The sequence below is a fragment of the Camelus ferus genome, chromosome 19, assembly GCF_009834535.1.
Source record: "Camelus ferus isolate YT-003-E chromosome 19, BCGSAC_Cfer_1.0, whole genome shotgun sequence".
Taxonomy (NCBI): domain Eukaryota; kingdom Metazoa; phylum Chordata; class Mammalia; order Artiodactyla; family Camelidae; genus Camelus; species Camelus ferus.
In genome coordinates, this window is record NC_045714.1 from 10,652,437 (window position 1) to 10,678,305 (window position 25,869).

Sequence of the window (25,869 nt, forward strand, 5' to 3'; positions counted from 1 at the left end):
AGCCACTTCAGCTGATGAAAAGAAATGACGAGTCGGTGCCCCGCTGGCTGCCATTACTAAGCTTGTAAAGCAGTTGGAAAGTGGAATTGAAGGATTATTTATACTGCTAGAATACTATTCTTTGAAATAATACACTTTTATCTTTAGAAGATTGATGGCCTCCTTAGGAAACACCAAAGTCGACAATTTTTCAGAGGTCAGATTCCTGACATTTCTACTTAAAATTTAATGTCCCCCTTAGTTTCCTCCTGGGACTTTGAAGCCTTGAGTGAGGTGCAGGGGACTCCGAGCACTTGCCTGCCCTGCCCTGGTCTGGGAAGGAAAGATTAGGAAAGACCAACCTCCATCCCAAATGGGTCTCGGTGGCAAAAAGGGCATTTAAAGATGGGTTTTAGTAACTTTGGATGTTCGAGGTCCCCATGTGATGAGTTGGAATTGAGATGTAAAAGTAAATTTAGCACAGCAGATTTCAAAAGCAGAAGAATGTAAGTATCTCATTAACCTTTTACAGCGATTACACATTGAAATCATAATATTCTGGGTAATACAATTAATTTCACCTGATCGTACTTTTGTACGTGTGGTTACCAGAAATGTCAATCTACTGCTCGCAGTAGATTGCCCTGGGACATTGCACCCCCAGGCCCTCTGACTGTTTGGAGGTGTCCTACTCATCACATCAAATGTTAAAGTGTGCCCACATCCTACCTTAAATACATATTCTTTTACTGAAAATTTTTTGAAAAAAATGTTTTTCGTGTTTTACTTCTGAAATTATTTGGCAGTTTTTAATTTACACTTGGCAATGATTTATCAGTGATCACCTTGAATACCAGGAAATTTCTCAAAAGTGTTTCCTGACAAATTTTTGGAACTCTGTAAATAGTAAGGTCAATAGTATTACATTTGTAGACACTAAATGAAACATTAATTTGGGATTGTTGTTCTCATATTTTGAAGCTATTTTCTCTCCCTCCTCTCCCACCTCTCCCCACACCTCAGACACTTTTGTAGGCCTTTGAACAAGCTGTATAAACCCTGGACATTGGGTTCAGAGCGCCTGGTGGGAAATGTCTCGGGGCCACAGTGTTTACGAAAGGCAGTTTCAACACAGGCATCCTATTCCCTTGAGAGGGGGTAGGTTGGTATCCAGAGACTGCCAGCACGTCTTAGCTCTGCAGGATTTCCTGCTAAGTGAGGTTACCTGGATTTCACAGACCTTGCTCTGGGGAAGGCAGGAGAAGGCAGCAGAACCATGTGGCTGCAGTTTTGAGAGTTTTTATCACAACAGATGTTATGTCACTACAAGACAAACAGAAGCAGAGTAGATAATTTTGTAGCCTGTTGTTTGCAAGTCTAGTGTGAATTTTGCATCGATATGTTGAGAAATACTCTTAAGGTGAGGGCCGTTTTCAAAGCAAATTTTAAAATACCTGTTACACTGCTTGCTTAAATTGTAAGTCAGCCCCTAAAAAGTAACTGCTATGCATTCTTACTCTTTTGGTTTCCCCCGCCCCCCTGGGTCGAGGAGAGCAGGAGAGGTGATGGGGACAGGAAGGTGGACACAAGTCGTAAGAAGAAACTGTCAGTCCTGGCGTCCCATGGGCCCAAATCAGCAAGGCCCTTTGGGTCAGCCCCACAGCTTCAGTTTCTCTTCCCCATCGCCGGTCAGCAGTGTAGGTCTCTTCCTCCGCTTCTGAGTCTCAAATTAAGATGTAGCCAGTAGTCCTTTGGTACAGTGTCAACTACTCTAGGTGAGATTTCACAAGGCTGCCAGGGGACCGGGAGGGGAGGCTGTCCTTGCTCCGACTGGGCTTCGGGCCTGGACTCACCGCTTTAAGCAGTGTGACGTATTTGCCAGCATTTCCATCCCCCATGGGTCCCTCTGGCTCTCGGGTTGGCCTTTAAAACAGAAATGCAACTGAGGCTGATTTTTTTCTGAGAGAATCCTTGAAGCACGGTATTTCACCCTGTCCTTAAATTCCTGCATGTCTCCTGGGGATGGGGGCCGGGGACCCTCCTGAGGTGCTTCAGGTCACATGAACCCACTCCTCCCCGCACCAGTGGGAGCCCGCAGTGAGGTGGTGGCCTATGTGGAGGCCCCAGGCAGGGTTCTGGTTAACAACTCAGCTGCCTGCAGGTGCCAAGTAGGTATTTGTCACGGACTGAACCGTGTCCCTCCCCAGATTCCTATGTTGAAGTCCTAACCCCCAGTACCTCAGAACATGACTATGTTTGAGAAGGGACACGACCTGGGACACTGGGCCCTTCAGCACTGGTGTGGGTGACACGGGAAGGCATCTTGAACAAAGGGATCTGGGGCTTTGTCCCACAGGCATAAGGGAGCCACCCACACAGCATGGCTAGGAGAGCTGACAGGTGCCCACCTCCCCACCTGGTCTCCGGCTGCCTGAGAAGGCGGGAAACTGACAAGTGCCGGCTGGAAAAACCAAAATTGCAGGAGTTCGCATTTACCAAGCTCTTGTTCAGGTTGAAGACGAGTTCAGCCCTCTGTGTGTTATCTTATTTCAGCCTCACCAAAGCCCCGGGAGGAAGGCAATGTCATTATGCCCATTTTACAGCTGAGGAAACTGAGGCCCAGCGTGGTGGGGGCTGGCAACCAAGGACATAAATGCAGCCTGCCCTCTGCTCTCGGCCGCCACCCCAGGGCAGCCCGAAAAGAAGGCAGAATGACTTCACTATCCGACAGGGATAATCAGAAAGGAGCCCAGGGGGCAGGTTACTCTCCGAAACTGAAACTGCAGGACCCAGTCCACGCCTGGCTGCTGGGTGAAAGTCTCTTGCGCGTCCTCTTTTGCTTTGTTGTGTCGCTGTTTTATTTCAAGGCTTCTCAGGCCTCTGGTCTGGGTGGAGGTGGGTGCAGGTGGCCCGCACGTCCCCAGCTGCAGCCCAGCTCTGAGACGGGGAGGTGGCTGCCCAGCCTGACTCCGTGGGAACGCTGCATGGCTCACATCTCTGTTAAGATAAACAGGCTTTGGGGATCCCTCCCTCCACACCCCCAGTCTCAAGTCTTCTGGAATGTGTTCATTCATATATTTGTTCCTTCACTCAGCACATCTTTACTGAGTGCTTTCCTTGTGCCAGGCCCTGGGTATGTGGCCATGAACAACACAGCCCCCAGCCATCCTCACGGAGCTGGCCTCTCACGGGGAGACGGTCCATACGGAAGTAAACAGATGTATGAGGTAGGGTCAGGTAGGGACATGAGCTTTTGACGGATGCTGGAGGGGAGGCCTGAATGGAGTCCGAGCCCCAGGCCCTGGGAGCATCCAAACCAGTGACAGTGATCCAAGCACCAGGCTGGCTGCCGAGGACAGTGGATCTGCGTGGGTCCCAGGGCTGCAGCCACGTGGTGCCTCGGAGATGCAGGTGGGGGTGGCCGGGTTCCAGCCGGGCTGCTCGCTGGGCTAAAGGGCAGATTCCAGAGACAGTCAGGAGGGGTGCAGGGAAGGTGGGCGCCAGTTCTGTTTCCAGGAGGGTTGGGCAGGGAAGGACGGGACTGGACATTAACTGGCGATTTTAAGTGAAAGGATCCTTAGTTGGCCCGCTCTTCACTTTTCCCAGCTGAGCAGTTGAAGCTCAGAGATGTACAGGGGTGCTTCCCAGGCCCAAGTGCTGGAAGGACCCCACGGAGTCCCAGGACCCTTGTGTGGCTCTGAAGGCAGCTCCGAACCCTGAGTCCAATAGCTGTAATTCCACCTGCTGGGGGCTGGGCCTCCTCTCCCCTCCGCCTGCATCAGCCTCCTGCAGCATGTGACCGTGAACTGGCAGCTTAAAGACAATAGAAATTTACTCTCTCATGGATCTGGCAGGCTGAAGTCCAAACTCGAGGTGTCAGCAGGGCCATGCTCCCTCTGAGGGCATGAGGAGGGGAGGCGCTGTTTCACGTAAACCTTCCTCTTAGCTTCTGGCGTTGCTAGCAGCCCTGGCGTTCCTGGGCCTGCAGACGCACCACGCCCACGTCTGCCTCAGCTGTCACGTGGCCTTTTCCCTGTGTCTGTGTCTTTATGTTGCCTTCTCATAAGGACAACAGTCATTGGATTAGGCCCCCTACCACTTCAATATGACCTCATCTTAAACAGATGATAGTACAGGATACCTATTTCTAAATAAGGTCGCATTCATGGGTACTAGACATTAGGACTTGAATACATTTGGGGGGAACGCAATTCAACAACCCACAGCAAACGCCCACACCCAGGCACAGCCTCTGACAAGGGCTGACATTTCTGGAGCAGGGTGCTGAGTCCAGGCTCCCCTCGTGGGGACAGGAACAAAGCCTGAGGTGGGATTTGTACTCAGCCATCTTCTGAGTGAGCTGTGTCAGGCGACTGTGGGCGGTGGGCATGGGAACCGGGCCTTTCGCACCTGCCACATTCAGAGCCGTGCGCCTGGGAAACTGTCCTCAAGGGAGGAGAGGCAGCAGGTGTGCCAGGCAGCAGCAGATGGGCCGTCACCCCTAGCAGCCTGGCCTAAATCGCCACTCCTGTGTCTCTCCATTTGGCTTCTCAACCTTCCTTCCCTTCTGCTGGTGATGCAGAAACCTAAGGAGCCAGAGGAGGAGTGAGTGGACGATGCATTCCTGGGTGTCCTCTTCCTAAGGTACTGGCACTCCTCCTGTCCCCTTCCAGGCTGGGCCAGAGTGCGAGATGCACACAGCAAGCCCACCCACCTGTGCCCTGCTGCGTCCCCTTGTAACGAAGGGGCCAGAACTTTAGAGGGAGAGGCATCAGCCCAAAGGCCCAAACTGATGGGACCAAGATCAACCTCTGGGCTGCTGGGTGTTGACACTAGCTTAGCACAATTTCAGCATTATTGACATTTTGTGCTGGATAATTCTTTGTTGTGGGGTGCTGTCCTGTGCACTACAGAATATTCAGCAGCTTTCCTGGCCTCCACATTCTAGACTGCCAATGGCATTGCTCCCTCAAGTCATGACAACCAAAAATGTCTCCAGACATTTGCCAAATGTCCCCCGGGTTTCGTGGTATCAGGGCTGGTGTCTGTGAGTCTCTCGCATGTTGCCTTACAGTCATAAGACAGCTGCCACAGCTCCAAACATCCCACCCATGTTCAGAGCAGAAACAGCAATGAGAGGCTAGTACCAGCTACCATTGTTTCTTTTTGCAGAAAAGTGGAAGCATTCACAGAGCCCAACAGATTTCCACTTGGTTCTCCCTTCACTTAACCTCTCTGAGGTCTCACCTGTCCAGCCCTCAAAGCAGGGAAACAAGGCCTTTTCTAAAGGCAGGACAAGATGGGATCATGGATTGGCCAGGCATTTGCTGCTCTTGGTGGCCTCAGGGAAGTCATTCTGAGCCTCAGTTCTCTCCCTCTTAAAACTAGGCTAATAGTACCTACCTGTGACAAAGGCTGTTTTGAGGTTAAATCATCTAATACACACGTAAGTCACCCAGTTCAGGACCTGGCCCAAAACAGGCACTCTAAAACAAATTGATCCTTTATTATTACCGGTATGTGAGGATTAGCCACATTAAAGTGCCCAGCACCCAAAGGATACTGGATCAATGATGGTGGCTGGACCTCCTGCCTCTGAGCTTTTGCATTCTCTGTTCCCTGTGCTGTTCCCTATGCTCCAATGGCCCTGGCTTTCACCACTTGCTCTCACCAATTCCCGGAGGCCTTACCTGACTCTAAAGAACATGTCTCTCTTTGCTCCTGTCTCAGCACCTGCCTGGTAAAATTTACCTAAATATAAATAAAATATTCATTCATTTTTCTCTCTATTCCTTCTAAAATAAAAGCTCGGTGTGGTGGCGGGTGTGGGGGTGGGCGTTACGTTATTCGTTTCCTTCTTGAAGTATTCCCGGGCTTAGAACTTCGGCCTGGCACCTAATAAATCATTAATTCTGTGTCGGGTGAATGGCTGATTCTCAGGCATAAGTTGGTGACACGTGGGGATATGGGGCCACCCGACGGGGGCAGAGATTGGTGACGCAGAAACCTAGGGGCCAGGGGATGAACAAGTGAACAAACCATACCAGGGCATCCGCTTTTTAAAACACTGATGCTCCCTGCCCTCCTCCGAGCCGGGCGGGAGAGCAAGGTGCGCGCAGCAAGCCTGCCTGTCCGGGGCGGACAAACGCCCGCAACCCGGGTCCTGCACGTCCCACAGCGGGCGGCGGCCCCCAGGGCCTTCCCCTCCGGACTCCCACTGCGCCAGCACGTGCTCCGCGGACGCCCGGCGCCCAGAGCGCAGCCGCACTCCCTAGGGCGCCCCTCCCCGCTCGGCCGCTGCGCCGGGATGGGACGGGGGGCGGGGCGAGGCGGGGCTGGCCCGGGCGGCGCTGGGACTTGTAGGCCCGGAGCCGGGGCTGCCTGCGCCGGGGGGGGGGGGGGAGCAAGGTGCACCGCCCACCCTGCCCATACTCCTAGCGGTCCTGTCACTGAAGGGGAAACTGAGGCTCGGTGAAAGGACGCAGCTTGCCCAAGATCACGCGGCCGGACAGTGGCCGCCCTCCCTGGTCCAACAAGTGTAGGTCACATTTTATCAAAGTTTTCAAAGGGTGTTCTGAGGGCCCCTTGTCTGGTGGAGAGCACTCCTTGCCTCCTTCCGTTCATCGTGCATTCACTCAACAAACATTTCCCGGGGGCCCTCTGCTTGACTGTCCCTACAGCTTGAGCAAAACATCCAAGGCTCCAGCTCGGCAGGGCAGAGAGACCGTAAACCCCTTTTTCCGTAAACAAAACTTGGGGAAGTGAGAAGTATGTTGAAGGAAGAGAAGAGCAGGATAAAGGGCAAGTGATGAGACATCACCCCAAGGCAGGAGTGGGCCTGGAGAGCTGGCAAGACGAGGGGGAAATGAGGGGAGACAGAAACATGCATCCCCAGAGGGCCCTCTGAAGACTTGGGGTTCCACTCCCACTGTGAAATGGGTGGGGGTTTGGGGGAAGAAAGGATCAGACCCGGTGGCTGCCTACTTGGGAGTAGGGTTGGGGTTCCAGGGCTTGAGACGGCTGGTCTGGGCCTGGAGTCAAGTGCTGCCTGACAGCGAAGGTGCCAGATAAATGCCTGAAAGACCAGTAAACCTTCTGCCTGCCTCCTTATCCCCCTCAGCCCCCCAGAAGCTGGGGTCACCAGGAGCAACCCCACTTAGAGCAGTGTGGACTAAAAAAAAAAAAAAAGGGCAATCTACGAGTCAAGAATTATGTTTTATTTTGCACTTTCTGAGGACTCAAGCCCAGGAGGCACCTCAGATTGCTCTGAGGGGCTATTCTGAAGAGGTAAGGTTTTGCAACAAAAACCAACATCAAAAGATTACTGTTAATTAAAGAAAAACCAGACCTCTCAGATTAGTGAATTTACTGCTTTTCTACATATGGGAAGATGCAAGAGGCTGGGCTCCTAGAAAGCCTTCCTTTGAAATGCACCTTAACTATCAGGAGCCAGTACCGTTTTTTTCCCATCCTGAATCCCTTCAGGGTGTATAGTCAGGGTGGCTGCAGTGGCTGATGGCTTGATGGTTGCAACATCCTTTATTTACTGTTACAGCATGTGACCTTTTTTGTCCACAGCAGAGTCCCTTCTGCACCGGACATCACGATAGTGCCTGGACTTGCAGAGGGCTTGAGGCTCTCAGAGCCAGACCCTCTACCCCCAGGTGACATTGGGATGTGGGTGCCAGGGCCCTCTGCTCAGAAAAGCCTGTCTTGGTTCAGTGCTCCCCTGTCAGATGTGACATTCCCAGTAACTTTGGACAAGGGGCCTTGACAGTTCTGTAACCTGTCCTGCCTGTCGTGACGTTCAGAGACCCGAGGTGGGGTGGGGGAGCTGTTTCTACGGCTGGGGAAGGGGACAGAGGGAACAGGGCTCCCAAGGGTCGCCAATTCCTGGCAAGGAATTGGACTTTTGAGGCTGCCAGAACTTCTTCCCTTGCCCCAGTCACCTCAGAGGGGCCTCTGGGGCCACTCTGGCCCCTGCTGGATGGCAGCACCCTGATTTGTTTCTTTCTGAATAGTATATTGTATGCTTACCTGTTTAATTGTGTGTCCCACTCATAGAAGCTCGGTGGGGCTAGAGTGTGTTCTGGGCATTCCTGCCTCCCCCATGCCGTGATAAATATTAGTCCAACGAATTATATTTATGTACAAAAACAAAAATCATTTCACTATTAATATAGGTTGCTGTACCCTAAGTAGCCCTGAAGAAATGTCGACTCACTAAACATGACCTGAATCGTTTACATCTCATTCAGTAGACTGTGCGCTCCACGAGGGCAGGGGCCCGGAACACCGCAAGCACGTAGTAAGTCCCCCGGAAACACCCGGATGCACCCCTTCCCCTGTTGCGCTTCCAGCCGCAGGACTTCCCCCGGCACGTGGGGCGCGGCCGGGTGGGGCCCGGACTACGCTTCCCGGCGGCCCTCGCGCGCCCTAGGCGGGGCGGGACTGAGGCTGTGGGCGTGGCCGGGGACAGGGGCGGGGCCTGGCTACCGGGGGCGGGGCCGACTACAAAGCCCGGGGGCGGGCGCCGGGGCGCAGAGCGGTCGCAACGCCGGCTGGAGCGCAGCGCGGCGCAACGCAGCTCGGCACGCACGGCGGGACCGACCCGCGAGTGGACGGGCCCGGCGGCTGGACCGGCGCCCCTGCTGCCCTGCTCGCTCGCCGCCGTCCCCAATGAGCGCGGCCCCACGCGGCCCGGGTCCGTAGGCGGCGGTGCCCCCCCCATGCTGCTGCAGCCCGCGCCTTGCGCCCCAAGCGCGGGCTTCCCGCGGCCCCCGGCCGCCCCCGGCGCCATGCACGGCTCGCAGAAGGACACCACGTTCACCAAGATCTTCGTGGGCGGCCTGCCCTACCACACCACCGACGCCTCGCTCAGGAAGTACTTCGAGGGCTTCGGGGACATCGAGGAGGCCGTGGTCATCACCGACCGCCAGACGGGCAAGTCCCGCGGCTACGGCTTCGTAAGTGGCCCCACGGCCGGGCGCACCCCGCCTTGCGCTTATCGCGGCCGGGGCGCTGAGTCAACCAGCGGGCGGGCGCACGCCAGCCCGGACGCCTCTCGCCGGCGTCGGCACCTGCTGCCCCTTCTATGGCTCCTGCCGGTCCTGCCCACCCCCCACCCCACGCCTCCGCCCCGAGGCCCCGTCTCCCTGCCCCCACCCCACGCCTGGTTTAAAAGAGAGCCGCTGTGTTCAATTAGGACTCCTGAGTTTGTGGAGAGGTTTTGGGGACAGACGGCTACTCTCGAGACTTCCTGGTTCTACAGGCAAGCTAGCGAGGAGCAGGTCTTCACCTCAGGGCGCTTAAGAGCCCTTAAGCATCCCCCGTTTTATTTTCCAACAGCTCTCTTCGACGCTCGAAACACTCTTAAGTACAAAATGGCCTGAAAACACGTCTCCTACTTCCCTTCTAACTACAGTGTCCCCAAACCCCCTTCCATGAGGAAATGTGTGGTCCCCATTGGCCTAGTAGGCCAGGCGGGGGCCCCTGCCACCCTTCACGGTTGCCCTGTCTTCCCAGGGGATTTTTTCTGTCCTTGAAGCAATATTTTCTAGCACTTGAACTTGGAGGGAGGAGCTGGGATCCGGGGGCAGCTTTGTGGGAGGGCCCCAGGCTGGGGTCTGAAGGGACTGGTCTAGGCATCCTGGGTAACTAAGGGGCACCCGAGATGGGGAGAAGTGAGCGCCGCATGCCAGGGCCGGGCTCTCTCTGCTACCCCCACCGGCAAGGGAAGCCCCTGATGCATCTGTGCTCCTCTAGGTGACTATGGCCGACCGGGCGGCAGCTGAGAGGGCTTGCAAAGACCCAAACCCCAACATCGACGGCCGCAAGGCCAACGTGAACCTGGCATATCTGGGTGCCAAGCCGCGGAGCCTCCAGACGGGTGAGAGCCTGTGTTTTCCTTCCCTGGCGCTTCTGGTTGCTATATTCAGCCTTGGTATCTGTCGGGTGGATAAGGCCCCCCCTCCCCACGCCGCCCTCCTCCAGGAGTGGCAGTCGGCTGTCAGGTGCTCACAGAGCCATCACAGGGCAGTCATCCCCCAGCTTGGAAGTTGAACCCCGTCCCCTTGCCGTATATGCTGGTGGGACAGGGCGACGAGGATGCGTCACCCAGTTGTCAGCTGTCCTTGCCAGAAGGAGAAAGTTGGTCCCAAGGGCTGCTGCCACCTGGGCCCCTTGGCCCCCTTTGGCTAGGAGTTTTGGGGGTCCTGTGGAGGTGGCCTGTGAGGGGAGAGGAAGCTGATTATCCCTTTGGATTAGAGGTGGATGGCTGAGTGGTTTTGTTTTCCTGGCTGAGGCGGGCCCGTAACTGACCTCTCATTCTAGGCTTTGCCATCGGTGTTCAGCAGCTGCACCCCACCTTGATTCAGCGGACTTACGGGTGAGTGGCCGTGGCTGGCTGGGGATGGGGCCGCACAGTCCTTGGAGACCAGGCCAGAGGCCATGTGCTTCTTGGGTCTCCAGTGCAGGTGTCCACCGGGCTGAGGGAGGCTCACCCTGGGCCCGCCGACCCTATCGCTTTGGTTGTGCTTTTTGCAGCCATTTTTCTGTGTCTCAGAATCGTCACTTGCTCCAAACTTCCAGAAGTGTGATTGCGTTTTGGGAGTGGGAGGAGACAGGCTGGGAGAAGGGGGAGAAGGCAGACTGCATTTCTCTACACCCTCCCTGCCCCCCGCCATGAGTTCTGGAGCCTGTGCCCTGGGTTCAGACCTCTGCTTCTCCTTGCTGGTTGTGTGACCGCCTCACCTGTGAAATGGGTTTATAACTGCACCTCTGAGCTCTGTGGGCAGAGGCCTGGCACGGGCCTGGAAGTGCTTGCCAGCTAGGGGGCCAGGCCCTTCTCAGGGTGCCCCCTGACCTGCTCCAGTGCCCGACAGATGGCGACAGCAGGTCACCGCCAGCCGGTCCGATGTTTGCGTAGCTGCAGCAGGTGAGACGGGCACAGGGCCAGATGTCCCCGCCCAAGTGGGCCTGGCCTGTGGGCCTTTTGTCCGATGTGCTTTGGAGCCGCGTGTCCCACCCTCCACCATCGGAAAAGGGCCTCCCCCTCTTTTTTAGAAACATTTAATAAAGCCTGGCAGCTGCCTGGGGAAGGACACAAACTTCAGGGGCACAAAGGAGCCTGCCATGCCGCCTGCCTTCCCAGCTCCGGGGTTGATGTCGGCTGTGCGCCCCAGTGCAGGGAGCCTGTTGATGGGGGTGGGAGTTTGTTCTGGGTGGTGGAGGGCACAGTTATAAAACAGGCAGCCCCTTTCCGAAGGTTAGAACTTTCTAAGCTATCGGACCAAATCTGAGACCCTGTATTTTGTGTTGAAAGCCGCAAGTGTGTACGTGTGTGTGCACCTGCCCCAGAGAGAGGCATTGTTTGAGGGGCCCCCTGGCTCACTGGGGCAGTGTGGAGCAGGGACTGGAGCAGACTGGGAGCCGGGCTTGCGTGGCCTGAGCAGTTCAACTGGATGACTGAAGAGTTGCTGCGTGCCCATGATTCGGGGGTCCTCACCCTGACAGGCAGCACCTGTGGCTGCACAGTGGCTCCCACGTGGATCGGAGGATGTGTGTGAACACAGCTTCTGGTCTGTCCTCCTGGCATTAAGCCTGGAGGGCGGCCGGGGCAGGTGGTTCTGGGTTTCCTTCTCGCCCTAGGATCTGCTTCATCTGGGTCTGCAGGCATCTTGGAAGGTGTTTGGGGACACCCTCATCTTCCTGCTGTCATCCAGGTTCTTCCTTTTTGGGTTCAGGCCACACAGAGAGGGTGGTCCTTGTTTTCCACAGCCCTCGCTCTGTTCCCCAGGACAGAGGCTGGGACTGGGGTTGATGCTAAGATCTGAGCATGAGCCTCAAACATGTGCAGCTCTTTCCTGCTTGAAACGTGACGGTCTCTTCCCGCTCGAATCTGGGCTCCGTTCCTACCCATCACGGCTGCCTCTGGGACTTGCGTAACCATCAGCGCTTGGCCTCTGGAGCCTACAGACGGGGTTCAGATCCTGACTGTCACTTACTGGTGGGTCCATCTTGGCAAGAGACATCCTCTTACTGAGCCTGGAGTTTTCCTCATCTGGAAAATGGGGTAATGACCACCTAATGACTGGTGGGGCCAGGTGCTCCATGCCCCCCAAATTCTCTCCTGTCCTCACAGCAGTCCTCTGAGGTTGGGACTCATGTCATCCCTGCTTCATAGGTGGGGAAACTGTGACAAAGAAAGGTGCGTAGCCTGTCCCTGGTGGCTGGAGTGATGGGATTTGAACCCACATGGGCTGGCTCTCCAACACATGTCTCAGCGGCTGCTCTCCGGAGCGGTGGGTAGGAAGGACACCCCGACTGTTCTCATGGTCCTCAGAGCGCCACCCACGTGAGGGTAGTTGAGGTCAGTTGCAGATCTTACTGCTCTGTGCCCCCGACTGGGGTGGCAGCGTTTCATAACTGAATCTGCCTGGCCGGCCATTTAATACCTGTGATGATGCAGAGGCCTCCAGCTCTGCTTGCTGGTTGCCAAGGGGTGGAGACCCAAACAGGGACAAAGGGTCAGAGGGACTGTCCAGCTCTTCGTCTCCAGTGGCCGGTGGACCAAAGCCTGTCAGAGTCGGGCAGCCTCCCAGCCTCCCACCAGGCCTCGCTGAGGTCCAGGGGCAGAGGGGTGGCCAGGCCGGGCGGCCGGGGTCAGCTGTCTTCACCCAGAGCCCGCCTGCCTGGCCGGAGAGTTGGACCGTCAGCGTCCCTTTTGTCTTTGCAAACAATTAGGCCCCGGGAGCACGGCCGGGCCTGACTCAGCGGTCAGTTTTGTCGGCTCCGGGCTGGCAGCGAGGCCAGGCCTGCCGCTGGTTGGCCGAGGGCATGGTGGGAGCCGTGGCTCGGGCAGCTCAGAGTTTGCAAACCTGTTAACCCCTCTCCTGCCTGGCGGAGCTTCTCCCAGACTCTGGCCCCGATCATGTGCCTTGGGCAGCTCTGAAGATTCCACAGCCCCGTGGAATCTTTTTGGGCAAGGCCATCGTGGAATCCTCGCCTGGCTGGGTCATCAACATCAGTGTGGAAAGATTTGCCAAAGAACTTTTACGGTCTGTGATTTTTGCTTGGATTCCTTGCCCCCAGCTTTTCTTTTTACAAGAGGAACAGGATTTTTCAGGACCTAACTCAACCTGGACATTTCCATCACGTAACTGTACCTGGGGCTGAGGCCTGGATTTGGAGAAGGCTTAGCAAGTGGCAAGTGGCTCAGGGACAGGGGGAGACGCTAAGGCCATAGACCCTCCAGCAGAGCAGCCCTTTGGTGACAGGGTGGAGCGGACAGTCTGCGTGCAGGAGGGGGGCAGGTGTCCAGGCAGAGCATCGGGCCTGGCTCAGAAGGGGCCTCTGGGTGTCAAGGCTGTCCATGCTGGGGCCTAAGGCCTGCCAGGAGCCGAGGTTTGTCCTGGGCCTGGCTGCACTTGGAGCCTCTCCCTGGGTTATTTTTGAAGGGCCAGCTGCTTTTCTGGGCATAACACCCACCAGCCCCTGTTTCTAAGGGGGCCTTGCTGGGGGTGCCACACCCATTCACCACCAGCCCCATTCAGTGCCAGGTGCAGGGCCAAGCCCCAGGGGCCCAGACAGCAGGGCAGGGTCCCAGGGCTGCTGGATGCCAGGTTAGCCTTGTACTGGAGCAAGGCCCCCTTGCTGCATGGGCTCAGGGCCAGACCCTGCCCCTTCTCTCTGGGCTTCTCTCCCCTTCTGTGTGGTGGGGACCATGTCGGCGCCTCCCTGCGGGGCTGACTGGGGGCTGGTGTGCGCCTGTCTGCAGAGCTGGTCCACGGGGACCTGGCGCACGGGAAGACAGGGATGTACCAGTGACTCATTTCACAGCAGCCCTGTGATACGGTCTGTTGCCCCCTCCGCCTGTGCAGGCACTGGGTGAGGAGAAACTGCCTGAGCGGAGCTCACACAGTAGGTGAGGGAGCCTGAGTCAGGGGCTCCGACAGCCTCCTTCCTTCCATGAGGTCTCTGACCAACTCTTGGAGAAGTCAGAACCAGGACCCCTGGGACTGACCAGGACCCTGGGACCTTCCCCCCCAGGCACGTGCATGCCCCGTTTGACCTATAGTTTCAGGGACCCCACACCCTCTGTGTGAAGGTCCCCAGTGCCCAGGTGGAGACCTCCTGTCCTCGCCGTCACCAGGCTGTGGGTGGTGTGTGCACACCCGGGGGTCCTGGCCCAGCGCTTGGGTCCACTGAATGGGGCTGGCGGTGCATGGGTGTGGCGCCCCCAGCAAGGCCCCCTTAGAAACAGGGAGGGAGTGGGGAATGCCAGGAAGATGTCAGCTGCCCTGAAAGAGCACGTGGGGCTGGGCAGACGGGAAGGAGCTCTTCCCGGAGTCCTTAATTCGTTAAGTTTCTATTGAGCACCTGCTGTATGCCAGGCCCTGTGCCTGGAATACTTTGAATAAGAAACATACAGTTGGTTCTCTGTCTCGCTTTATGGTGGGGATGCCCGGACATTAAAACGCTGTCTGTGCACATGAGGGCCCCAGGCGGCAGTGGGTCCAGCTGAACGGGGCAGCTGGCTGGGGGTGGGCCTCGTGGGGCGGGACAGTCCTACGTCGTGAGTGCAGCGGTGGTGGATGATTCGTGTGTATGACAGAGCGTCATAGACTTACACACGAGGACACCCCGGAAAATGGTGAAATCTGCCAAGGCCCAGGGCCTTGCTAATAGGCACGTGCCAGTGTGGGGTTCCCAGATTGGACGTCACCCCTGGGGGCCACTGCAGGGGGGCACGTGGGGCCTCTCTGTACTATATTTGCACCTTCCTGCGATTCTATCATTTGTTAGTGATAGGAAGTAAGTAAAGCCAGGGGGAGTTGTAGCGCCCTGAGCGGGGGTCAGCGCGCAGGGGGTCAGCACCTTGCGGGTGTGGCAGGAAGTGAGGTCAGAGCCCGAGGCTGGGGGTTGCTGAGTGGAAGCCGGCGCCCTCCCCAGGTGGCATCACGGGGCTTGTTTTTACTTTCAGGGTGTCTGGGGTGGCCCTGCCCCCTCCCCGCAGCACAGCTTCCTGTTTGGCACCAGTGGAGCGAGGCGGGGGCTGGTGTGGCCCTCCCCGGTGGGCGGCCCGTGCACACCTGTTGTTTGTCCCCGTCTGTCTGCTGTAACAGAAACTGGCCTCTGGGGGCGGTTCTTGGGTTCCTGTCCAAGGATGAGCTCCTCTCTTGGCCCCACTGGCCCTGGCAGGAGGGGCCCCTTGTGCTGAGGGCTGGAGGGCCTCATCCAGAAGCCTCCAGCCAAGGAGAGAAGCCTGACCACACATAGGCTGATGCGGGCGTCCAGCTCAGCCTCACAGGTGTGTCCCAGAGCACGGAGCACAGGGGGCCCCAAGGTGGGCCGACCGGCCTGCCTCTTCACACGGCAGTGGAAGGAGGTGGTGAGAGGAGCCTGGAGGCCCCTCAGCTTGTCTGTGTGCCCCTTCTTCTTGTGACTTTCCCTCCTTGAGCCTCAGTTTCCCCATATGGAATTATGAGTGTGCTGCCAAGTGCTGGTGCAGGGGGACACATCTGGATCCCTCTCCTGACCCCTTCCACATGGCTGGAGGGAGGAAGCTGTGCTTCATTCAACCAGTTTGTTCAAAGGACAGTTGCTGGCTTTGTGGCAGGCTGAGGACTCCATGGGAACAGAGGGAGATCTGGTCCTGCTTATGATTGCAGAGCTTCCCGCGGCAGGTGCTCTGGGGGGAGCGCCCAAGCAGGAGAGGCTGGGGTGAACGGTGGGAGGAAGTGGGAGATGGGGGGTCAAGGGCCCATCAGGGTGGCCTCAGCTCATGTAGGGCTGCGGTGGCCTAGGGGAGCATTTGGATTTTACTCTGAGTGATGCAGGGCCACTGTGGGCCCTGAGCAGATGAGGGCCGGGGCACTTGGGTCTTGAGAGCATCCCTCTGGCTGCTGGGTTCAAGGCCAAGGTGGAGGCCCCACTAGGGGACCACATAGTGGTCCAGTCCACACTCGAGGTCATGAGGGCCTCTTGGACCAGCGCTGGGGTGAGAAGATGTGGGATTCTGAATACATTTTAAGAATGCGTGAAAGAAAGAAGTCCAAGAACATTCCAGAACTTTGGGCCTGAGCTAGTGGAAGGTCTGTTGGCCTTGGCAGTCAGGGGAGGCTGGTGTGGGCTGCAGTTTGAAGGGAAGAGCGGGAGTTTGGGTTTGAACAAGTCCCAGTGGAGATGCTGGGCCGGGGCGCTCTTCCTCAGGTGACGTGTTTTACCTGCTTCTGGCCCGATGGCCCCAGAGAGCCTGGATGTCCCCCCCTCAAGGGGAGTCCTGGGAGGCCCCTCCCCAGCCTGAGAGTCCTGTTGTGCCCCAGCGGCCGCCAGCTTCTCCAGCCCATCAGGCAGAACCTCCTGAGAGCAGAAAAAGTGAAATGGGCTCATTTGCCTTTTTTATTTTTATTTTCGGGGGTGGCTGTGTGTTCACAAAATGAGTCCTGGGGCTGCGGCTGGTCCCTTTCCGCTGACAGTTTTGCTTTGAGTGCGCGGGCAGCGTGGTCGTCTGTCTCCTGGGCGCCGATGGCCCTTGGCTGTTGTCAGCACCCCCTTGCCTGCCTGGGAGTTGGCAGACCCCGCTGCTCAGACCCCAGGACACCTGCCTTCAGGGACCCAGGGGAGGCTCTGTTGGACCCTGTGGTGCCCTCCATTTACAAATGGGGAAACTGAGGTCAGAGAAGGCCGAGGGACTTGGACAGGAGTGGCCAGGATCTGTACTCGGGGTTCTCGCCCCTGGACCCTGGTCTCCATCGGGCCCAGCCTGCTGGGTGCTCCTGGCTGTGTGCTGCCCAGCCTGGGTGTGTGGGTCCAGGCAGAGCTTTCGGCCCAACCCCCTTTCAGCAGACAGTGCCACGTGGCCACCTGGGCTGAGCCTGAGTGTCTGTCCCTCCAGGACGGTCTCAGCTTTTGTGCCTGGCCGGCTGCAGCCCCCTTACCAGTCTGGGGGCTTGGAGGTTTGCTTTGCCCAGGCCCTGGCTCTGGGCATTGGGTCACCTGACCTTTGGGTTCTGACCCCAAACCTGTCCGTCCTGGCTGCACAGGGGACTGTGTTTGCCCTCCGTCAGTCTGAGGAGGGGGTCGTTGGTGCCAGTTCTCTGGGGTGCACAGCAGCACCACGGGCAGTGCCAAGGCTGGCAGGTGCAGAGCCAGACTTGAACTGAGGCCCGGGGTCCCCCAGCTGCGAGTTGCTGGCTGAGCTGTGCCGGGAGTGGCGGTTCTAGGCTGGGCTACTTCCTCTGCCTTCCAAGGGCTATGACTTCTGGCCCAGGAGGCAGGGGCAGCCCTAGAGGAGGCTCATTTGCCACCAGGTGCCAGCAGAGCCCTCGGCACTCAACAAGTGCTGCCTGGGTGCTTGGGACAGGAGGGGAAAGTCCCTGCCTTCGTAGGGTTTGCGTTCTTGTGGGGAAGGCTGCGGAAGAGAAGGTGAACGACGAGGTGGTTTTGTGTAGGAAGGAAGTAAAGCCCATAGTGGTGGGGGGTGGGCGGGGAAGGCCTCTGAGGAGGTGAGGTCTGAGCTATGGGAAGAAACCTGTTGGCAGCAGGAACAGCAGGTGCAAAGGCCCTGTGCTCCGAGAAGCACGTCTCATCTGGGGAACAGAAGGGAGTTCTGGGTGGCTGGAGTGGGGACAGTTGGGTGGAGATGAGCTGGGGGTGGGGCAGGTTGAGGCCTGGTTGTGCAGGAAGCCATGGAATAGTTTGGGTTTGGCTCTGGGCGTGAGGGGAGGACCCTTTGGGGATTTGTCTGGGAGTGGTGGTGTCTCTGGTGTGTTTTTAAGAAGACCCCTGGCTGCAGGGTGGGGGCAGGGGAGGAGGGCAGAGAACAGGGAGAATTGGGGAATTCGGGGGTGGGAGTGAGGACAGTGGGTGGGGTGGGGGTGGGCTGCAGTGGAGGTAGAGTGGGCAGGGGCGTCCCCAAAGGCTGTCTCCCAACAGGCACAGAGTGTGACTGCCCTGTGCCCTTTTCAGAGGCCTGCAGGTCAGGCACGTGGAGGCTGGTGGCACCCTGACCTTTCTGGGGAGTAGCTGGGGTGCTGAGGAGCACGCTGTGTACACACACCCCGTTCCCCGGAGCCAGACCCCCGGCACCGCCCCCTGTTGGGGTGTGTGGGCCTGGGGAGGGGCATGGGGGCTGTGCTCAGACGGGGCCAGCCGGTGGTTTGGGTGGGTTTTCTCCCTTACCTTAAGAGCCAGTGGCCTCCCCGTGTGGGTGTGGGTGTCGGGGGGGGGGGCGGTGTGCGCGCACACGCACTACCAGCCTGGCCCTTCATGGGTGTCTGTGGTCATGACAGTGGTCAGAAGTCCTCGCCTTCACCTTGTCATTCGCAGCAAGGTCTCGACTTCGGCGTGATGCTGGAGATTTCTCTGTGGGGGGGCCGTCCTGTCCACCAAGGAATGTTAGCAGCGCCCCCAGCCTCCATCCAGTGGATGCCAGTGGCATCCTCCACGCCCAGTGTGACAACCAGGAATGTCCCACACTTGGCCTAGAGTCCGCTGGGGGTGGAGTCACCGCGGTTGAGAACTGCTGTTCCAGGGGAGGGTTTCCGTTCTCAAGCCCTGAGGTCAGCCTCTGCCAGACCCGGCTTACAGATGAGAAACCGAGCCTCACGGAAGCTCTGTAACTTGAGTGCAGAGCTCGGGGCCCGGTCTCGCCTCAGAGGGCTCTGCAGCTTCCTTTGCCTGTGACTCAGCAGCGCTCACTGGGCGGCAGGACCCGTGCCCCGCCGTTGTTCTTTTCATTTCAATCCGATTCTGGGGTGCACATACCTGTCTGGGGCCCAGTCCCTAAGGATGCGCTAAGCTCCTTGTTGGGGACAGAACTGTTGGGGGCTGCCCCTTCCTGGGCTGGTGCCTGCGGTACCTGGGGCCACTCTGACCTCTGGGGGCCTTTTGGAGACCCACACTGGCCCCCAGGGTGGGCCCAGGGTCACAGGTCCCAGCCAGTCTTTTGGGCAGACGGATGGGGGACAGACTCTGCCACACCCTGGCCGTGTGACTGTGCTAGTCACTTGGGCCTCTCTGAGCCTCAGTTTCCCTCTCTGGAAAATGGGGGTAACAGCATCTATTTCTTCGGCTTTTCACATACAGATTGGGGGATGGGGACAAGGCACTTGAAGGAAACAGGTGAACATATACAGACACATTCTCCCCGCAAGTCAGGAAACAAGGGAGTCCCCTTCCTCCCAGGCTGGAACTTACTCGCCGCCATGTGTCTGAGTGTTCCCCAGCCTTGCAGCATCGTGGTGGCCAGGACAGACCTTGGTCCGGATGGCACTGGTCAGAAATCTGGTAAACATGACAGCTGCACTGGCCAGCACCCTTGAGGCAAGTGTGGCCAGAAACCTGTGGTTTGAAAGTCCTGGGTATTTCTGCTGTGTGGACAGCGTGAGCCCTGGTCCAGGCAGTGGTTCTGCAGTGCGGGTGTGTATCCGAATCCCCGGGGCCCTGTCTGATGTAGATCCCCGACCCCATCTGACTTGGCAGTCTTCGGGGATCCACATTTTTAGCAAATGCTGTCTGAGGCAGGGTGTCCCTGCCCGTGTTAGGAGACGTTTTGGGGTCAGAGTTTCTAAAGGCTCACAAAAAGGAATGTTCTGAGGTTCCGCGAGCCACATGGGGCTCACCTGGTGGGGGCACCAGTGATGCCTGGGCTGGCACGGTGGGCGCTACACCAAGACACGCTCCGTTGTAGCTTTAGTCACTCCTTTCCCGGGGGGTCTCTGGGTGGCCAGGGCCCCTCGTGCTTCTTGGAGGGGCCTGTGCCTGCCATCCGATTGTGAGCGCTGCCCTCCTAGCATCTTCCACAGCCAGGCCCTGGGGAAGGTGCTGGGCGTCAGGGCGGAGCCCCCACCCACTCCTGTGAGGTCCGTCAGGCTCCAAGCAGCCGCCCCCTCCTCCGAGAAGCCTCCCCTGACCACTCCCTGCAGTCCCGGTTCTGGCTCACGGGTCAGTGTGCTTGTGCGCCTCTCTCGCTCCTGGAATCCAGGCTCGGGAGGCCAGGGGCTGTGCCGTCTGCTCGCGCTGCGCCCTTGCCCGGAGCACACCGCAGACCTGTGAGAAGGTTGGACGCAGCTTGGGAGGCTGAGGCAGGATTCAAATCCAGGCCCCACTCTGTTCAAGGCTCTCGTTGCCACCAAGGAGGCAGGAGTGAGTGGACAGCAGAGACTTCTGATGAGGTGGAGAGGGAGACTGGGCCTGGAATCAGGGGGCAGGGTTCCTGGTGGAAGCCGCCTGGCCTCCTGACAAGCAGGTCACTGTCGAGGGGCTGCCACCTTGGAGGGCAGATAGCTGGGGACTCGGTGTAGGACCTCCCTGGCCAGGGGGGCTGGGGGCCCCTCCGGAACGGGCCGGCCGTGCCCAGGCTTTCGCTGCCCAGGTGCCTGCTGCAGGGTCCGTGGGGCCGTGGCGTCCATCGCCACCCCAGCTCTGCCCTCACCGGGTGGTTCACCCCAGCTCAGGGTTTGTTCCTTATATGTGCGTTTATTATAAAGTACACATAACTGAAGGTCGACTGTTCTAGGGCAGTAAGTACGTTCACGAAGTTGTGCGGCCATCGCCACGCTCTGACGCAGAGCGTTCCCATCACACGGCCGTCCTTCCCGCCCCGGCTTTCTGCAGCCTCTGCGGTCTGAGCACTTTCTCCCTCTCCGGATTTGCTTTTGTGGGGATCTCACGTGAATGGAATCACGCAGTCTGGCCTTTTGTGTCTGGCTTCTTTCACTCGGTATGGTGTCCTCAAGGTTCATCCACACGGTGGCATGGTCAGAGCTGCGTGCCTTTTTATGGCTGAATAATGTTCCTTGGCGTGGGTGCACCACGATGTGGAAATCATTCATCAGCCGATGGACGCTTGGATTGCTTCTCCTTTGCAAATAGTGCTGCTTTTTCCTAATTATGCACGTGAATCCATTCGCCTTGTAGAGATGCTCACACTCACGTGACCCTCCCGCAGCCTCCCTCCAGCCCTTTTCTGTGCATTCAAAACATTGTACCAGATAAAGTTGCCATCAGTCAGCTCTTGGACCTTTAAAAACAGCGATTTCATACGATCCCATCTCACCCATCCTTAGCATGGGTATAAATACACATTTGATTTTTTTTTAGCATGAGCAGTATCACCACTCAGTATAAATATCACAGGTTTGCATAAACAGCACTTCTGTTCTGTCTCCCGACAGCATGCAGAGGAGAGGCTTGGGGCTGAGCGTGGATCCCCTCTTCCCAGCGCGGCATGCCGTGGTCTGGGGGCATTGGATGCTGCTCATCCCCATGGGTGACGCTCGGGTGTCTCTCCTTTTCACTGCTCCTGTAGGTGCTGCCGGGATCGCTGAGTGCCTCTGTCTTTGTTCCAGAGCGGGGGCCCTGGCTTGGTGGGAAGGGAGCCCACACTTCCAGGGGCCGGCTTTCTGTCCACTTGTTCTCCAAAAAGCTGCCCCAGTTTCTGCCCCTGCCAAGCCTGCAGGAGCACTGGGAGGAAACGCTTTCCTTTTTCTTTCAAAGCAGCTTCTCCTTGGAATGGGGTGGGAGCAGGGCAGGGGTCTGTGGAAGGAATTTGGGGTTCCACATCCCCTCAGGTGTGTAACAGCGTCACCCCCGTCCTGTGTGACTCGTGCAGGTGTGATAGAAGGAGATGCTGATTCTGGGGCCACAGCGTCCAGCGCCCCCTGCCGAGGTCACTCTGTGCCCAAACCTGAGGGTGTACATCACACCACTGCCGTGGGCGCTGTAGTTGCAGTCTGGCCGTGGGGCTCAGGCACCTGCTGATACTGCCTTCCTGAGCCTCAGTTTCCCCATCTGCGACCTGCAGGGTTTACCCCCACAGTGGGATGTAGGGCGGAATGGGGAGGCCTGAGAAGCGCTCACTGAGGAGGCATCTGAGTGCGGACTTGACGAGGGGAGGCGGGAGCTCTGTGGGGTGCTGGGGAAAGTGCTGTGCAGGTCGTGGGCACATCTGGTGTGTTCTGGGAACACCATTATTGTAACCGCACCCATTTTACGGGTGAGACTCAAGAGGGGGGACACAGCATCACGCAGCTCTCTCAGGTCCTCCACTCCAGCCCAGAGCCAGCTGGGTTTCCCCGCTCTGTTGCCTGACCCTGACCCTCTCTGCTTGGCCCCACAGGCTGACTCCCCACTACATCTACCCACAAGCCATCGTCCAGCCCAGCGTGGTGATCCCAGCCGCCCCGGTCCCGTCTCTGTCCTCGCCCTACATTGAGTACACGCCAGCCAGCCCAGCCTACGCCCAGTACCCACCGGCCACCTATGACCAGTACCCGTACGCCGCCTCGCCCGCCACGGCCGCCAGCTTCGTGGGCTACGGCTACCCGGCCGCCGTGCCCCAGGCGCTCTCGGCCGCGGCGCCCGCGGGCACCGCCTTCCTGCAGTACCAGCCCGCGCAGCTGCAGCCCGACAGGATGCAGTGAGGGCCGCCCCGCGTGCCGAGTGGGCGCTGGCCGGGAGACCCTGCGGGCTGCTGCCTGCACCGCACGCGGCCCAGAGACCACTTCTCTTTACACCCAGGCCCGTCATGTCTTGAGGGAGGACTTTGAGAGAAAAGACTGACTGAAAGCTATCTGAAGACCAGCCCGAATCTCGCACACGTGCCGGCCTCTCCTGTCACCGTCCGTGCCCTCCTCCCACCCCAGGAGCCCACAGGCCATCCCCTCAGCACCTGGCGGGGCCTCCTGGACCCTGGCCACCCTTTAGGGTGGATGAGCAGAAACTTTGTCCTGCTCAGAGAGGCCTTACTCCAGGGAAGCCCAGGACCTCGAAGCGCGGGGGCTGCTGACGCCCCCCGCGCAGCTGTGACCCGGGCGTGTGCCGGGGAAACGTCTGCCTCCAGGATTCTCATTTTCTGAACGATGGCCCGGGGCGGCTTCCTCAAGATCGCCAGGCTCCCAGGTGCGACAGGGCCACCAACGACAGGGCAGGCGGCCAAAGTCCTCTCCGTTGGAGCTCGGCGACTGTTTTTCTTACTGTCATTGTTTTGCTACTAAGATTATTTCCGAATTTCAGTCTATTTTTTCAATGGAGACTCCCGCCACCAAGCATCCAAAACCTGTTTCTGACTTTGAGAGACTGGCTTTTGTTGACGGCTCCGCCCATGGAGACAGTGACAGTATTTCTGTGATCAAGTGTCTGTGGGCTCCAGTGCCCGAGTCCCTCAGAGTGTGGGTGTCTCCAGACAGTACGTCGTCTTAAGCTTGGCCCCCTCCCCACAACTGCGACAGGGACGTGGGTTGAGGCCCAGAGTGCAGGGCCATTCCCCCCACCTCCCCAGGGTCACCTGCTGTGTGCCAGCCTGAGCCACGGGGTTGAGCTGAGACCCCTCTTCTGCCTTCCTCGGGGGCTCAGTGGAGATAGGGGGGTGGTGGCAGTTCTGGCACACCATGGGGAGGCCTTCGGGGGCCCGCCCTGGAGGAGGAGGGGAGAGTGAGATGAGGGCGGGCGGCCTGGCAGAGGGGCCGGGCAGAGGGAGTTTGGGGAGCGCGGGCCGGAAGGTCGGGGGGCACTGGGGGTACTCCTCCAGACCTACCTCAGGGAAGTGGGAGGCCTCAGGGCTGACTGACGCGGGCAGGCGCTTCGTGGCACACCTGGTGCAGAGTCAAGGCCCAGAAAATAAAGGTAGCTAATATTATTATAATATTTTTATTAGAATGTTCTGATTATAAAAATAAAACTTGTTTTCTTTAAAGAAAAAGCTGGTACGTAGTTACTCCCTCGAAGTGGGCACCTCCGACCCCGACAGCAACCGGGGGTGAGTCGCTCCTGGGTCAGGGTCACCTAGAGGAGGGCTGACAGGCTCAGGTCGCTGACGTGTGCAGAGCAGGGCCCTGGGGGCTGTGGCTGGAGGTTGGGTGCAGTGTTGAGATTGGCAGCACCTCTGGAACCTCATGGAATACAGCCAAGCAGGGCGCAAGGTCAGAGTCAGGAAGGGACATCTGGGGCTGGGGGTGAGGAGTACTCTAACCCAGGGTAGTTGCAGCCTCTCCCACCACTCAGCACTGGGGGCATCACGGGGGCCTCCTGGCGGGGGTGTGAAGGCTGGAGAGGAGTTTCGTTCACTCATTCCCTCAGTTGCTCACTCACTTGTTCATTCCAAGAAACGCATGCGCCGGGTCCCATGCAAAGCACTAGGGATAGTCATGAGTGAAACCCTCAGTTGTGCCCGCGGGGTTTATGGTCTAGTTGGGGACACACACCAGCATGCAAACTAGTGGTGGAGGTGCAACAAACATGCGAACAGGGCAATTTCAGATACTGCTCAGGACGTATTACCGGGTAATACAGAATGACTGGTTCTAGGCAGAGGGAACAGCAGGTGCAAAGGCCCTGGGACAAGGTGCATGGGACGATGAGTGGAAAGTGGGTAGGAGAAGAACTTAGGAGGTGATGGTTCTGGGGAGGCAGCAGATTCCCAGTGGATGGACATGCTCTGGGCCAGTCTGGGGCGGGGTAGCCGTGCTCAGACACCGCCTGGCAAGCTCAGCACAGCGTAGTAAATGCTGTGGGGAAGGGGAAGGCGGGGGAGGACCGCACAGGTGGGAGGAGGCACTCAGGGGAGGCTGGACCACCAGGATGGAGGGGCTTCTGGCGATCAGGGGGAGTAGAGTGGGCACTTTGGTGGGGAGGACAGTCTGAGCAGAGGCTTGGACGTCATGGGTCGGCCTCCTTTGGGACAGTGGCTTTCCAGGCACCAGGCTTGTCCCCACCTGACCCTGCAGTGCAGAGCTTGGCCCCACATGTGCAGTCTGTTTCCATCTCCCCCATCACGTCCTCCACAGTGGGTGAGCCAGACTCCAGTGACTCTTGACTCTTCTCCCTACCATCACATCCAGCTCCTGCTACCCCTGCCTCATGCCCTCCTCTGCTCCCAGCCCCAGTCCAGGACCACCCTGTCTCTCCTGGACCCTGGCAGTGGCCCCTTTGCTGTTGCTGCCCTCGGTTTCCTGCAGTCCACACTCCATGTGCAGTGAGACTGTCCTGTTTAACATCAGTGGGGTCTCTGCTCCCCCAGCTCAGAGCCCTCTGTGATTCCCTGTCATCCTCCAGGGAAAAGCCAAAGCTGTCACTGTGGTCTATGAGGCCCTTGCCCACACTGGGCACCACCCACCCCAGGACCTTTGCACTTGCTGTCAAATCCTTGAGCTTTTACCTGTGGGACTTCTTCAGCTCTCAGCTCAGAGGTGTTTTTGTCCCAGAGGCCTCCTCTGACCCTCATCTGGGTTCAGGCAGCAAAACTATATCCCTCTTCATCTGCGTCCTCAGCTTTCCCTTACCTACCCCCATTGGAACACCAACTCCAGGAGGGCAGGGGCCACCTGCCTTGTTTCCTGCTGTCTCCTCCACGCCAAGTGCTATGCCAGGCGCAGGGGAAGCAGGCCCGCCAGCATTCCCAGCTTGATTCGGCCGATGGTGAATGGTATCAGCCGTTCCTGGTGGAGGCCACCCGCTGGAGTTTTGGAACCATCCAACCAGGCTGGAGTGTGCTGGGCCGATTCCCAGGGAAGGTGTGGGGAACAGAGGCCAGAGTCGCTGCAGTATCTGCACGGCGTGGGGCAGAGGGATGCATGGGGAGGGCAGCCCCTGCATGGAGCTGGGCAGCTGGGTCTGACCCCACAGTCCACTGACAGCTTCACGTGGTCAGCCCTTGGTTTTGAAGTGAGATGGGTTACCCTGATTTGGGGAGGTGGCTTGGGGTGGACCAGGGGGCCACCTTGTCTGCACTGTCCTGCGGCCCATGTGGGGTTTCCTCCAGCCTTTTCCAATCCCTTTGACTCCAAGATTTGCGAATACCCACTTTCTGTGGTTCAAGCCCCCAGCCTTTGCCCAGGGAGGGGTCAGGGTTCCCCGGGTCAAGTCAGGTGAGATCCCTTCTCGTACCAG

At 58.2% G+C, this 25,869-nt stretch overlaps 1 protein-coding gene across 1 annotated transcript; it reads left to right on the forward strand.

The window, feature by feature from the left end:
• The first annotated feature begins 8,502 nt into the window (after positions 1 to 8,502).
• Positions 8,503 to 22,997, forward strand: RBM38 (RNA binding motif protein 38). The gene is made up of 4 exons (XM_032461425.1): positions 8,503 to 8,945; positions 9,745 to 9,868; positions 10,312 to 10,366; positions 22,103 to 22,997. Exons 1-4 carry the CDS (start codon positions 8,709 to 8,711, stop codon positions 22,404 to 22,406), a joined length of 720 nt encoding a protein of 239 aa, XP_032317316.1. The 5' UTR covers positions 8,503 to 8,708; the 3' UTR covers positions 22,407 to 22,997.
• Positions 22,998 to 25,869: the final 2,872 nt, after the last annotated feature.